At 38.3% G+C, this 16,111-nt stretch overlaps 1 protein-coding gene across 1 annotated transcript in view; it reads left to right on the top strand.

Moving 5' to 3' along the window:
- Nucleotides 1-4,051, top strand: part of LOC139826385 (uncharacterized) — a 41,656-nt gene extending 37,605 nt beyond the window's left edge. The window contains exons 10-12 of the mRNA XM_071802009.1: nucleotides 769-955; nucleotides 2,997-3,132; nucleotides 3,836-4,051. Of these exons, the coding sequence (XP_071658110.1) occupies nucleotides 769-955; nucleotides 2,997-3,132; nucleotides 3,836-3,935 (423 nt within the window). The 3' untranslated portion in view covers nucleotides 3,936-4,051. The remainder of the gene's footprint in view (nucleotides 1-768; nucleotides 956-2,996; nucleotides 3,133-3,835) is intronic.
- The last annotated feature ends 12,060 nt before the right edge of the window (nucleotides 4,052-16,111 follow it).

Raw genomic sequence — 16,111 nt, 5'->3', positions numbered from 1 at the left:
AGACTGGTTGATGTAGAATTTGAAATGCGTATTGCAGATAAGCAAAACTCACTTGTAGAGGCTGAGTCCCTAAGGCCTCTCAGATTTATAGGAAAAGAATAAATGCTTTTATCTTCCATCAGACAACTTGGTCTTATTAAGCAACAGTTTATTTTTGACTTATTTATTTTTGGTTTCTTTTATCATACAAATAGCCTATGTAATGGCAGTCTGTCATGGCTTGAGGTTTTTCTTCACCTAAAAATGACAACAGGATAATTTTAGTGATGAAAAAGACTCCACTTTCCTGAAAGGGATGGGACGGCATCCATAAACATTTTATGTGTGGTAATGCTTCCATCCAAGTCTGAGAGCTGTATTCTGGCCTCAGACATCACCGCATTTTTTCTGGAACCCAGAGACTAAATGGTGAACCTTCTTTTGCCAGATTACACACAGTAAAGAATGCTGCAGTCAGGCAATCAGAAAGATAACTTTTTTTTTTTTTTTGAAGATTATTCATACAGCTGTTACTACCAGCAAAACTTATACTGAAAAACAAAACTGATGCAGAAAACATAAATTATTATTGTAAGAAGAAAGTAGAAGATGGTCACTATTTGCCGTCAAATATAGGTTTTTCTATTTTCATTTTCAGTGCTGATTTTTCAAATTATTTTCACAACAAAAGCTGATTTCCTAGCAGGGGACTAGAGCCCGTGTATTTTAATATTAGCAGGTCCTGTTTAATTTCTTACCAGAACTTTTCATTACATGCTTGCTTCACAGAACCATGTGTGGGTAGATGTCACACTGCATAACACTACACTTCCACCCTTGGCTATCAAAAACCCAGAGTGCCTGGGGCTTCTCCATCAGCTGGACAGAAACAAAGACATCTGGGTGCAGCACTACTGCATTCTAAAAGATGGCTGTTTGTACTTCTATGCCACTCTTCGCTCAACACCTGCCCAAGGTAAGGATGGCTGTTTGATTTTAATTTTAAGCAGAAATGTTTCGCAATAGTTTCCAAATAGAACTTGGATCATTAATTAGAGTTTCTTATCAGCAAACTCATTCTGTTCTGTGAAGGTGAGTGAAAGAAGACCTCACTCAGTCTCTGGTCATAAAATAGCCACCTGATTCCCCTTCATCTTCTCTCTTTTTCCTCCCATGATCTGAATTTTTCCTTCTGGAATGGAGCTATCCAGGATCTCTGCACACTACCTCAAGAGCAAACATCAGTGACAAGAGCCACCCTTCCAAAGCACCTCACAGTGGCTTGAGCCAGTCCCACTGTTTGCAAGGTGTTGAAAGCTGCCAACTCCTCCGTGTTATGTGGCATCCTCGGAGGGAGGGACATCATAAACTTGGACTAGTTTCTCTACCGCTATTAGGCATTCACATGGCCTTGGCAAAGCTAGTCCACCAAACAACAGGCAGAACTTCCCTAATCCAGCAGAGGCTGATGCTCCAGCGTGTGGCCATGGTCATTTGCAGCTAAAGCTGCCACGTAGCAGCTTTTCCCACACCAGAAGTGGGTGTCTGGCTACTCTCTGAAGACAGACACATGAGGCTGCTGGGGTCAGTTACAAGTAGAGGAGCTGAGTTTCAGGCACTGAGGAAAGCCTGCAAGCACAACTCCATGAAAGTCGGTATTAATAAAGAAATAAATAAATAAATGGGTGCACCGGAACAAATAAATAGGTAGGTAGGTAGGTAGGTAGGTAGGTAGGTAGGTAGGTAGGTAGGTAGGTAGATAGATAGATGATAGATAGATAGATAGATAGATAGATAGATAGATAGATAGATAGATAGATAAAAGGGTGCACCAGAAACAGGGGATGGATCAGGACCTGCAAATGTGCTCGCCCTGTGGTAAGGAAGTTCGCAGTCAGAAGAATCAGAAAGAAAATGCTATTGTACTTCTGCTTACTAGCTAACATTCAGATCAAAAGGGAAAACTTTTCTTACGGTTTATGCTTTTTCGCCGCATAATCAGGCAACAGGTGTTCTGCTTTATAGTCTATACAATTTACATAGCATTTTTCATCTACCAAGGGTCATACTTATGAAATGACCAGTGATTTCCTCTCTACACGGAACTGAAGCTAAGGCTTGCCCAGAACTAAGCAATGAATTAGTGGAAAGGCAAAAAGGAAGTATTATGTGTTCATGACATCTAAGCCTATGCTGCTACCGCTAAATATGTGACTTTGTTGTTTAAATATTCTACTACATACAAATTCTTGTATACAGTAGTGCTTTCTTTCATGTTATTGTGACTATCGCTTTTTCTAGTTTTGCTACAGATTCTCATTCCCCCATATCATTCTCAATGCTATAGCATTAATTTGATGCTCTTGTCACTAAATGTGAGAACCAAACAAAAATGCAGACCCAAAGACAAGAACAGGAACATGCAGCTGCCGTTAATAAGCTCTGCAGGTCTTTTTGGCTATTTACCAGTATGAACTGATGTCTAGGAAAAAAATAAACAAACATTCAAACAAAAGCTAAAATGAAAATGTCATGAAGACCAAATTCTGTCTAAGGCCTTTCCTTCACTGCTGATTAGTGTGGCCAGCAAATGACATTCCAGTGCTAATGGCAGCAAGGGGGACCAATGATGACTCTAGGAATTTTTTTAATGTTGTTATTCCTAACCCTTTAGATGTCAAACAAAAGAAAAAAAATAATAATTAAAAAAAAAAAAAAGCTGGAAAAATATTTTGCTGCTTCTTATTTAATGGAAAGCTAAATAAAACTATACTGCTGATCATTTGCTGCACAGGAATCATGTTTTATACTACTTTCAAATTAATTTTCAGAATGAAACCCGATATTTCACATTTTGAAGTATTTTATACATAAATTCTGCACAACTTCGTCAAAACTCCCAGCACAAGGCATCTGAAAATCCAACCTGCAAGAATTGTTGATATGCTTGTAATTGGCAGTAATTTCATAAATAGTATCCACATTGTACATTATGCATGCTATTTTATTCTGTCCAGGTGGCCTTTACCTACAGGGGTATACTGTGAGTGAACAGTCTCTGGGCTCCAAGAGATCTGTAATTGAACTCAAACCTCCATCTGAAGAATTTAAAACTTTTTACTTATGTGCAGAGAATGTAAACGAAAACAAAAGGTAAACCAAACTTTTTTCTTTTTTTAAATTTTATTTGCTAGATTTAGGAAATCGGGAACACTGTTCCCCTAGATTTCCTTTTAATTGCAGCTTTAGTCAAACTGCAGTAGAGCATGCTGGCGCGTGAGTCATCCATTCTTCTATTGTCATGCATGACCTGGCTTGCAGCAGTTCACAAAGAAACCTTGATAAGGTGCTTATCACAATGATGTGTAGGTGATTAGGCTAAACACCAAAGCTATGGTACCTCTTATTAGAGATAATTGAAATAATATCCTCCTCATTCCCAAGAATGGTTTACTTCCAGAAATTACCATTAGAATAAATAAATTTTTAAAAATAAAATTTTTAAAAAGCCTATGAAATCATGTTCTAAAGGTGAATTCCCTCATCATAATCTAGCCTGATTCTCTGTCTGTCAGTAGGAGTTCTTTTTTTTGTCTAAAGCGTATTAATTACAGGATTTGAGTTTCAATTTAATGAACAAAGGACAAAGCTTTTCAGTATGTTGGAAACCGGTCTTAAGATATGTTGCACCTATAGTCAACTCCTCCGTCTCTTGCCTCTCTCCAATCCAATTACTATCAGCATGCATAGGAACACTGATGTACAAACACTGTTTATAAAAGGCATGTTTCATAGAATAAAAAAATTATGCATAACACTAGATCAGAGCCAGTTGTTGGTCTTTCATTTCTTCTAGGTGGATTACAGCTTTGAAAGCTTCAATTAATAAATGGCTACCCTTACACCAAGCAATCCAAGATTTCATGAACAGACCACTTGAGGAGACAAGGATGTGAGAAGAAAACTCACTTTTTCCCCCTCAGTTTCTGTTTTCTATAAAAAAGTGCATGGTATATCTTATGGTTCATCTCAAAAGATGCTCTAGCAGCAAGTAATTTTTAGTGTTGTTATGTATTCACAACTTTTGTAAGCATTAGTAAATAAAAGTAAATCAATGTTTCCTTCTTTGTGGTAGTCTCTAATTTGTGTTTCTACTTAGACCAGGTATAAGGTCTGTTTTACAGCAGTGAACTGACATCGATATTTATCTGATCAGACAAAAAAGAAAACACTGTATTTCAACATATATTTTGTCTTCACTGATGTTTCATATCTGCACCCCTTTTATTTTTTTTTTTCTGCAAATCCATCATTTGCAAGGATTTCTGCTTTTCCATCCAGAAATTTCATATGTGGGTTTGTCTTTAAACTTCTAGGTGGTGGGTGGCTTAAATTTGGGACAGCCTGGGCTAACTTAAAGGCTAGCCAGCTACAAACCCTTACAGCACACCTGACGGAATGGAATAAGTTTGTAAAAAGATTTGGGTGAATACTTTTGTTCTTGTATGTTCTATTTCAACATGAATTTTAATTTTAATTTTTTTAAGACAGATTCATTAGTTTTAGGTGCTTGAAGCAATAGTATTTCAAATAAAGATGCTTAAAAGTCCAAATGGTTTGCTACAGCTTGCATTGTATATATTAATATCTGTGCTCTGAGGTAAAACATATAACTGTTTGGAAACAAGCAGCCATCACAGTTATGTTCTGCGTATGCTGCTAGTATTTTGAAATTTTCGTGTTCAGAAATACAATTCGCATTTCTGCTACAGCAAGTAATGAAGTAGGTATAAATTACTTTTTTTTTCTTACTCTTTTACACATTGGAGAAAACATGTATGGGTCAAGTACAAATACTGTTTACTTGGGACTAATAACTACTAACATTTCCTAAGGAACAGTTATCCAATTCAGGGTGACAGTTCACAGCTAGGAACAAATGCAAACAAAATGAAAGAGAACAAATGTGCTTCACATTTTAAAAATAAATAAAATAAATAAATATATAGATAAATAAATGAAATTAAATTGAATAATAAAATGGGAAGATGAATTGTTATTACTATGCATCAAGTGCAGAAAGAAGAGATGAAGATGTTTTGGGTAAGGCTTTTGTGGAAGAAAGTAAAAAACTACTTGGATCTCTTGGGCAGGGATAAGGTGTTTTAATGAAGAAATTGCAGTTGTTTAACAGAAAACAAAACAAAAATAAAATTTCACTTATCATGGGGCAAACTTAGCACCTATAACGTGCTAAAGTTACTAGATGGCAGGTATGGTTAAATATGGAAGTAACTGCTAATTCTTTTCACAGATAGGCATTTTATTAAATGAGTAACCTTACAACACGCATTATTTTAGTACCATGCAGTTTATGCTTACTTAGTTGTGATTTTTAGAGCCACAAAGATGGTTAAGGGAGTGGAGCATCTCCCGTATGAGGAAAGGCTGAGGGAGCTGGGTCTCTTTAGCTTGGAGGAGACTGAGGGGTGAACTCATTAATGTTATAAATATGTAAAGGATGAGTGTCATGAGGATGAAGCCAGGATCTTCTCGGTGACAACCAATGATAGGACAAGGAGCAATGGGTACAAACTGGAACACGGGAGGTTCCATTTAAATTTGAGAAGAAACTTCTCAGTAAAGGTAACAGAACACTGGAACAGGCTGCCCAGGGGGGTTGTGGAGTCTCCTCCTCTGGAGACATTCAAAACCCTCTGGGATGCCTTCCTGTGTAACCTCATCTGGGTGCTCCTGCTCCAGTGGGGGGATTGGACTAGGTGATCTTTCAAGATCCCTTCCAATCCCTAACATTCTGTGACCCTGTGGTCTTTAAACAGGAATGTTTTATGGCTAAATAAATAAACTAAATGCCTTTCTTGACAAGGCAGGACAAAGCCACAAGCAGAATTGCTGCATTCATGCTCTTCCTGGGTAAGGGCGCATCTCAGCAAAAATCACACTGGAATGTCAACATCTTACTGAAGAACTACTTTTTCCTCCACTTTTCTTAACATAATGCATACAGCCTGAGGGCTCAGATGTGAAGTCGACAGAATACTCCAAATCCAGTCCCATCAGTCAAACAGATGGTCTCATTCTTCTCTCTTTTTTTTTTTTGTGAAGGTAAGCATACAATTAGAAATTAGAATCATGCCTATGGTGCTTAGCACTTTGCAGAAGCATGTCTGCAACAGCAATTTGCATCCCGTTGATTACACTTGTGACTTTGAGACAAAAAGCAAGAGCATGCCTTTCAAGCTAGACTAGAACAGATCTAGCTAGCTGTTGAAACAGAAAGTAAAGAGTCATGGGTTCAAAATGGGTTAGAAGTGAGTCTGGATGCACACTAAAGAAACAGTTTTCCCAGTACTATTTTGTCTGTAGGTCATAAAAGATATTTTAAGAAAATGTCTTGGTTAGTAATCTTTCAGCATGAGAATTCGCATATTTCTCAGACATATTACAGTTAACCTGTAACGTATCTTACAGATCATGTCTACAACACTAAAAGAATAAATAGTTTGGTTGTTTAAAAAAAAAAAATAGAAAAAAAAAAAAAAAAGAAACCCTGAGCATCAACAGAAAACGTGTGAACTTGTTAATCAGTGTTAACTTTATTAAACAAAAATGTCCAAGGATGTACTGGTCTTGCATCACAACGTTGTAATTTGCTGTTGATCTCCGGTTGAAGCAATAAACTTCAAAAACCGTGGCATTTTACCTGTTTTTACCCCCAGGTGCTTGTTGTCATCCTCACTTGAGGAATAGATATACGTTTAAATGCCACATTTTATGAACCAGAAGAACTGTGTGATAATTGCTCATTTCCTCTTGTGCAAAATCAGTTGGCACATTTTAAATGGCCACTAAATCTTTAACTTTATCTTCATATGAAAAAAATGTTGTGAGAATAGTGAGAAAAATGTGACCAAAGGGAAAGCTGTACCTCCATCCTGAGAAATGCAAGTGTTTATTGGCCTTCTTGGTCTTCCCATGGGACTAAGAAACAGACTCTTTGCTTGAAAGAACATGAAGTAGAATATTACTTTTTCCAGTCCTCATGTTATTCCTGTAATGTCAACTGAATGCTATTATCTTTATACTTACAACGCTTCCAACAGGAACTCAAGAAGGTAGGTTGGAAATATTACCGAAGAATCAAGAAAATAAATCCCTTCAGAAATTAGACATATCTTGGATAATATAACTTTTAAAAGAAAAAACATATGTACATAGTTTGCTTTGAAAAGGTACAGAATTTTGATTTAGCCACCAAAAAAGTAGTAGTCAGCCACAACATCTCAAAACCCAGATTTCTCCAAAGGCCACAGGAGTTTAGATTTAAAACTTTGAATAAAGTTCCCCTTTGGAACCTAAGTTTTAGTCCCATTTTCATTTTTGTTGCAATTCCTTCAAAATAAAGCATGGGAGGCAAAACTGAGGCATACTGCTTCACTGCTGTCTCCTGTCAACAAGGGGTCAGCATGCCCGTGCAGTCTCTCTATTGCCAGTATCTCACCACGCCTCATTTGTTTGCACTGGAAGACTTCATTGCTAGATACACCTGCATTCAAGGTTTTTGTTTCACTCCCAGGGAAAAAGATAACTATATTGAAACCAGAACACTTCCATTAGCGGACTATGCTGTTCCACTGAGAAGAAATTGGGTCACGTATTTGAAGAATGATTTATTCAGATGGTTTGCTGCACTCCCATTGGAGCTCGTTTTCTGCCCTGTTCAGCAGAAAACACCTACAAGATTCTGCAGAGGGAAAGGTGCAGAAGGTCACCAAGGAATTTTCCACAAAGGGCTGAGTTATTTAGCAGAAACACTTAGAGGCCACAAAAATATTTTTCCAAAGTGCATAATTCCCTTTTGCAGTATGTTTCTGAAGGACAGAGGTGTTTGGGTTAGTTTTTCCCTTTTTCCCACACCCTGGAATCTCATTGATCAGAAACAGAAAGTCATTTTAGTGGAAAACATTTTTGAATTTTCCAGAGTTAACGCACCTTTCAACTACAATGATGAGAAATGCATTAGACGAAGTTGAAACATTGCAGCATTCTAGGAGAGAAATCTGACTGCCTAATAACCAGACTTTGCTGACACGTGAACACTCATGCCCATTGCTTCCATTGGCACTGTGCACATTCACAAGATGACATACTAATTTTATGTGAGTGAAGGGGAAGGATTTTGGCAGTATGTAAAATTTGATGTCTCTTATTCTGGATGATCTCAAAGGCAGTGTATGCCAGCCAAATCAGATACTACTACAGATTAGTGCAGTGGTATGATTGGGCCTCTTAGGTGACAACCTCACTCCAGTATATCTCACTAGTGATGTATTGTGCATGCAGGCTTAGCACCAAGTCCGCTGGAGCAAGGCTGAGCTGAGGCATAATGGTCTGGGACCTCCAAGCCCTTGTTGATACAAAATGAAAGTTTACGAAATGTATTTTCTCTGTGCAGTGGATTATAGCCCACTATAAACAGATGCAAACCCTATTTCCTATTAACAGAAATTTGGTTTGCTTTAAAATAGTTTGAGATGCTGCATCTAGAAATCTGAAGATGAGATTCTTTCATAAGAAAGATTGGACACAGCACAGTTAGTAAACCTGTCACAGAGCATTACAGTGACAACAGATAGACAGTATAAAGAAAATTTGTTAGTAAAAATGAATGGTTCAGTAATCAAGGCACATTAACAAAAGGCCAGTGGGAAAAAGCAAGAGGGAGAGTTGCTTGAACTGTAGATACTAAAGCAGCATAGGCAAAACTCTACCATTTTTTGCTCACAGGAGGAAGGAGAGATGAAGAACAACAGGAAGTCTAAATCTGGAATTTAATCATCAATATGTAAAGCTATCTCATCACATTCATCATGACAACATTATAGAGTGTCTACATACACAGAGCAGGTGAAAAGAGTAAATGTTATATAACCTCGGAAGGACTGATAAGGACATACCATGACCCATTTGTAACCAAATTTATTTAATTGTGCAGACAAAAATAAACTGCTACCAAAAACATCCTTTGTTTCACAGTGTCATGAGTTGCTTTATTCATGGTTTGACCAAGGCAATTTAAAATATGCACAGTCAACATTATACATGCACATGTGCACTCTGGAAGGATTGTACTTCTGTCATTACCTTTAGTTTGAACCTTATTCAGGTCACCCTAGATCCTGTGTGACTGTGCTCTTGTCTACTCTCTAGTAGTTCAGACATTATTTTCTCTGGAGGTAGCTGTCCAGAAAGAGCATTTCAACAGAATGGAAACTCTCCACTAAGAAACCCTCAAGGGAATAGTTTGAAGATCTCAATACTACCTGTTGAGAGGACAAAAGTGTATAATAATAGAACATCAGACCTCTCCTAATTGAAAACATGAATTTGTTTGGTTTCAGTTTGTGTGCTCATTTGTTTGCTTAGAGTGCAAAAAAAATATGCGTACAAAAGCAGTGAACCCAGAAATTTCAGTTCAGAGATGTGCAGCTTGATTGAGGGAATTACACAAGGAAAGTTTTTTTTTCCTGTTCCTTTGCAGCTTCGATCAAATTGCTGTCTCAGTGGAAGAACAAAAGCTCACCAGAAATACCCACACGTATCCGTAGTGTGCTGCTGCTTGCTCTGAACATCTTGTAAATAGCAATGCAATTAAAAATAAAGCTCTCACCTTGTAGGAGGTAAGATTGCAGTGTAAAACAAGGAGGGTAATTGTTTGGGTTAGTCACCGAAGGTGACAAGTGATGTACTGTGATTTGTGAAGATCGGGGGAAAACAAATTCTAAAGCATTTCACATCATGGAGGATCTGCTAGGGATGCTGCAATTTTTTATATACATGTGAGTGCTCACCTCGCCCAATCATAAAAGGTGTCCTAAAACACTATAAGGGCTTTTAAACTGCACTTACAGCCTGATGAGTAATTTCCTTCCTAAAGTGATTTATTGTTGCTATTCATGACCAATAAAATTCATAATAATTTAAGAATTTATTTAAGATTTGAAAGCTTTGAAAAATCTTTTGTGCTAAACAAATTCAGAGTGGGACCACTGAGTGTGATTTTATTTATCAGTTGTGAAACAACCTTACTGAAGGCCCATGGTCATACAGCATCTGATTCCATGATATTCACCAAAATCACACTTTTTGCCTGCACTAGCATCTGAGATAGTTTTTTGTTTTAATTCTACAAGAAGATTCACTACTTTTGCTGGTTCTTTTCCCGCCACATGACTTTTCCTCCTATTAATTACTCTTTCTCCTGTGAGGGAAAATTAGAAAGCATTAAGTCACACATTAAAACGATTTATTCTTATACAAATAAAAGTACGCATGAGCATCTCCACAGGATTTTTTTCCAGTGGTTCTAAGCACCAGCAATTTAAATTTTTTTCTCTTAAGCATGCCAGAAAAGGATTCACCTCAGAGGTGAAAAAGCTTTCAAGTCAAATGTGGGGCACATATAATGAATAGCAGAGAGCAAGCAGTTCATGAAAATGCTAATGCATTAGTAATGTAAAGGCATTCAGACCATAGCACAAGAACAAACAACTTAATACAGGAAAAGCAGCTAAACCCAGCTACATTTTAAAAACAAAAAGCATGACAGTTTCCACAGATTGAACAGTTCTAGGGTGCCAGTCTCAGAGGGATTATATGTTGTCTGAACATATACTGTGTACATAGAACCTCATATACAGCTTAGAGAGTGAAATCTAAGCATAGGCTTTATCACCATTAGGGCAAACAATGGTAACTCAGCTTCAAAGAGTACAAAGGATTTGCTAGGGGATATGTAAAAAGGTAAAGGTATCTGACAGATGCAGTAAGAAGTCTTTCAACAAGTCAGCTTCAAGCTTTCAGCCTTCTGGCCCCAACAGCACCTCCACCACCTCTGCACTTGTGTCCCAGTATGGGAACAATAAACTGTTCTGGCCCTGTGTGCTGTGAGAGCCAGGAAGAAAGTGTGAGGAGGATGCAATCATTAGTGGACTCTATTTATAAAATTAATTGGTTTGACCAATATATCCCTCTCTGATCTCTTTTAAATCAAATAGCCACTGGTGACAGCGAAAGGAGTGATACAAATATATGTGTGGCAGCTGCTGCATTGGTCAGCTGACTGAACTGTCAGAATTAAATGCATTAAATATTGAGTGGAGCTATAATAGCTTTATATCTTTGGTGGATCAAGGACATAAAAGGCACCATGATACTGCCACCACCTTCAGCAACATGCAGATTATTCACACAGCTTAATGTGTTTTCTGTACCATAGGTTGTCTCAGCATACAACAAACATCAAAGGGAAATGGGAGGGGACAGGCACCCAAACAAACCAAGAGTACAGATGAGGTAAATGGACCAGAACGGTGTCTTGGAAATAGTTCTAAGGGTTTTGGTGATGATTAGGACATGTGACAGTCACAGGGACCTATCCAGGGCAAAGAGACTGCATAAGAGAAAGTATCAGCCAGAGACTACAGGGTGACAAGGGTAGACAGAAAAAGGGAAGAAACAACAGGAGCTGAAACAGACCAGGGAAGAGAAGCAACACAAAAGTAAATGGAGAAATTGTGGAGTACAGGGAAACACAGTACAGGTGAAGTACAAAGCCAGTGAAGATGTTGTCTCAAAAATGGGTTGTTCATGCAGTGAACACTCTCTACACAGAAAGCTGAGGAATTTGTTTAGTTACAATTCTGTACAGAAAGAGGTGCTAGGCAGTATTTCGCTAAAATAGCACGCCTTAGTTTCCAAGACTTCGGTTATTTATACATTGGTCTGTACATAACCGCTCCTTTCTAACATACATGCATTCCTACTTATGTGTTAATTGGCTAAGTCTTCTCGCCTTCATTTAAAGATACAGAGTCTTAAAAATTCATTGTGCATGTTCAGTGGGCAGGGGGCTTCTTTGGGTGGTGGGTGACTTCCAGAGTAGAGGTATCATTTTCATCTTATAATTAGTTTGTTCACTTTCAGAACACCAATTTGTGGAACTTTGCTGACTTATCAAATTAGTTTAGATAAGGATGCTGACATTCAAGGATATATGTCCATTGTTTTAAATCCTTTTGACCTTCTAATCCTTGTTACTTATTATCTTCAGTACATTTCTTGTTACAATAAATAACGTCACCATAACTTCTAACAATTAGTCATCAAAGACACCCAAGAAAGCGGTGCGGTATGCCAAGCTGCAGAATCTAAGTCCTTCAGCAAAGCCGCTGTTCCGTGTGGACTGGGGGACCAAGACTGACAGGAATATGAAGTGAGCAAATAAGAGATTACAATTATTGCATGAATAGCAAAGAGATGTTTAATTGTTTCAGGCAATGATGGGTGAGAGCAACATTCTGTTTTGACAGATTCTCCTTGCTTGAGACACACCGTCATCTTTGTATAATGGTGGATACCACTAAAACTTGAAGAAATTGGTAACCTAGAAAGTGTCTTCAAACTTTCCTCTGTACAGCAACTCTGGAAAGATAGCCATTAAACCTGTAACCTATTTAACTTAAATAGGTTAGCTCGCTTAAATAGTGTCTCACTGAATAAATGTTTGAATTCTTATTTCAGCTTCTAGATGACCCTGGAGTGTCAGTATGAATACATGAAGATGACAGCAGGCTACGTGCTGCAGAATGAACCATTTGTTTAGCAAGCCATTATCAATAAGCCTGGTAAAAGCATATGACTTTTCTTCAGAGCAGTATTATTCCAGTAATTCGTATCTTTAAACATGTCCGTGTACACTCAGACTTCATTTTTTGTGGCTTGCATTGCCAATAGTGATCATCAAAAAACACTTAACTGCAATACCTCACATCTACAAATTATCTCTGGTGCTACCTCATTCCCTTGAGTCCTTCTTAAAAGAAGGGGTTTGTGTTTTGTGTCTCTCTCCTTGAGGGTGAAACACAAGATTAATGCCTTGTAAACAAGTAAACAGAAAGGGAGCTGAAATGTTAAAGGGTTTCTACATCTGTGATGTCACCAGAAAGCTTTTCTTGCCACCTGTAGCATTTTATATTAAATGTATTTTGATAAAGAGCCAACACAATTCCTGTACATATTCCTATACCTATATACCTGTACAGGCATCTTACTATACAGACAGCTATTCTTAAAGGTGGCAGAAAACAGCAGATCTGAGCTTCATCTTCGAGTCAAAACCAATCTAGTGAAATTCAACAAGAAAGTAATGCTATGTGCTCTAGTGTTAGACAGCATTTCACTTCCCATCTTGTAACCAGAAAAACTAGCGCTCAGTTAGGGAACACTCCCTGGTCAACCTTCTTTAAAAGAAATCAGCACTATAATTCCAATTATCAAAGCATGAAGGCTTGGATGGTGTCCTAAAGGGGCAACATCAGTGGCAGGAGAAGGTGCAAGTAAAACTAGGCCACAACCACGTATCATTCATGTACAATTCAAAATGCAGACAGCATTTCCTAGCTACTGAAAAAGTTTGTTTAGCCTCATGATCCAGGCAGCTGACATCATACTACATGGTTATGCTGTCCCAATACACTTTCCAGTGGAAAGCTTGAGTACAGATTTCATTTACCAGACTGGCAGCCACAGAAGAGAATGATGTGAAACATTGAAAAAAATCTCTGCAATAACAGCCCAGACATGCAAGGCAATGAAGCTCTTCCAGAGTGTGTTGCAATCATCCCTGTTTTCCATGTGGTTTTAAAAGTTCACCCTACTGCCCTGCAAATTTAATGAGTTATAATTAGCTTAGCTGTAATGTCTCACCTTAGGTTTGGATTTATAGCCATTAGTGGAGATATGTGAGACTAAAGGTTTTCCACTGTCAGTATTCTTCTAATAGGAAATCCAAAATTTCCTTTCCAATGAAGCAAGGGTAACATAACCCATCTTGTATACGTGACCCAGAAATACATGACAGATTTTAATGGTCTTCAAATCAGAAACAACAAATACTTACATTGACATCAACTTAATATATTCTGATCAAAGGTTTCAGATAGTTTATCTTAATTATTTTCATGTCCATATTTTTTAATTGGATTAGACAAGTAGCATGGAAAGAAACAAAATTGAGACTGACAGAAACTAAACACCTCTTGTTTCAGAAGAGATCTTCAATTTACACAGCTCCTTATCATACCAAAACACATTTGTGCAACAGCATCATCAGTGATAACAACAGAGGTCTTGAAGAGTAGTATTGTAGTGTTTGTTCATTAACAGTTCCTGCAGAATCGTAGGATGACAATACATAACAAATTGGATTTTTTCTGCAATCTACTGAGCTGATGGCCAATACTTTTACTGTATTAAAATTCTTGACAAACAAGCAATGCCTACTTTAAAGATATCTGTGGCAGACACTTAGGGACAAGTTTTTGGGAGTGCTTAATATCCCCCCCAGTAGGAATCAACAGGACCTCCAGGCACATGGTCTCTCTAAAGAGCAGTGGTGTACATTCCAGTAGATTTTCTCACTGTGCCATTATAACAAGCTAAAGTACATCACAATTTCTACCTATATTGCCAGTGACCCTTTATTATTACATTTTCAGTCTTTGAATAACAATTGTTTTCCAAAAAGAGCTGAATTTACCACAGTTAACATAGAGAACATATGTGCATATATTATTAATATATTTAAGTATCTATTAACTATATACACAAAATGACTAAAAGGAACCATAAATGATAGCAACTCTTGCTCCAGTATAAATATGCCTCATTAAAAGCTTAATTATCATATACACAAAGTTTTATTTATTCTCAGGGAATAAAAGAAACTGATTGTGAACTAAGCATACATCCTTTCCTCTACTAACATACATCCTCTACTAAGCGTACATCCCCCCTCCACTCTGCCCTGGTGAGACCCCACCTGGAGTGTTGTGTCCAGTTCTGGGCCTCTCAGTTCAAGAAGGACAGGGAACTGCTGGAGAGAGTCCAGCGCAGAGCCCCAGAGATGATCAAAGGAGTGGAGCATCTCCCGTATGAGGAAAGGCTGAGGGAGCTGGGTCTCTTTAGTTTGGAGAAGAGGAAACTGAGGGGTGACCTTATTAATGTTATAAATATGTACAGGGTGAGTGTCACGAGGATGAAGCCAGGCTCTTCTCGGTGACAACCAATGATAGGACAAGGAGCAATGGGTAGAAACTAGAACACAGGAGGTTCCATTTAAATTTGAGAAGAAACTTCTTCTCAGTAAGGGTAACAGAACACTGGAACAGGCTGCCCAGGGGGGTTGTGGAGTCTCCTTCTCTGGAGACATTCAAAACCCACCTGGACACATTCCTGTGTAGCCTCATCTAAGTGTTCCTGCTCTGGCAGCGGGATTGGACTGGCTGATCTTTCGAGGTGCCTTTGAATACCTAACACTCTGTGATTCTGTGAACAAAGCCAAACTCACTGTTTTGAAAATACAGCTCTTGGCCCCATAGGTATAAATTCTGAATAGTGACTGAGATATGTTGCTGTTATTCATCATAGCCTGTTCATCACAGCTCTTGCAACTGTGAAATGTTGCTCTGTACGGAGAGATATCAGTTAAAAATCTTGTGGACAAATTCATTCAAATGCTGCCTCACTCATGACTGAGGGATCAGAGACTTGAAAATTCAATGTGACTTTTTCAGAAATATTGTCAAGCCTTAATGCAGTAGATCGGTGTCAGCTGCCTGTGCTGACAATAAGCAGCAGAATCACAGAATGTTAGGGATTGGAAGGGACCTCGAAAGATCATCCAGTCCAATTCCCCTGCCAGAGCAGGAACACTTAGATGAGGTTACACAGGAATGTGTCCAGGTGGGTTTTGAATGTCTCCAGAGAAGGAGACTCCACAACACCCCTGGGCAGCCTGTTCCAGTGTTCTGTCACCCTCAGTGAGAAGAAGTTTCTTCTCAAATTTAAATGGAACCTCCCGTGTTCCAGTTTGTACCCATTGCTCCTTGTCCTATCATTGGTTGTCACCGAGAAGATCCTGGCTCCATCCTCATGACACTCATCCTTTACGTATTTATAACATTAATGAGTTCACCCCTCAGTCTCCTCCAAGCTAAAGAGACCCAGCTCCCTCAGCCTTTCCTCATATGGGAAACGCTCCACTCCCTTA

Source organism: Patagioenas fasciata, chromosome Z (genome assembly GCF_037038585.1).
Source record: "Patagioenas fasciata isolate bPatFas1 chromosome Z, bPatFas1.hap1, whole genome shotgun sequence".
Classification (NCBI taxonomy): Eukaryota; Metazoa; Chordata; class Aves; order Columbiformes; family Columbidae; genus Patagioenas; species Patagioenas fasciata.
The sequence above is the reverse complement of the archived record's forward strand: the minus strand, read 5'-3'. Positions and strand labels throughout refer to the sequence as shown.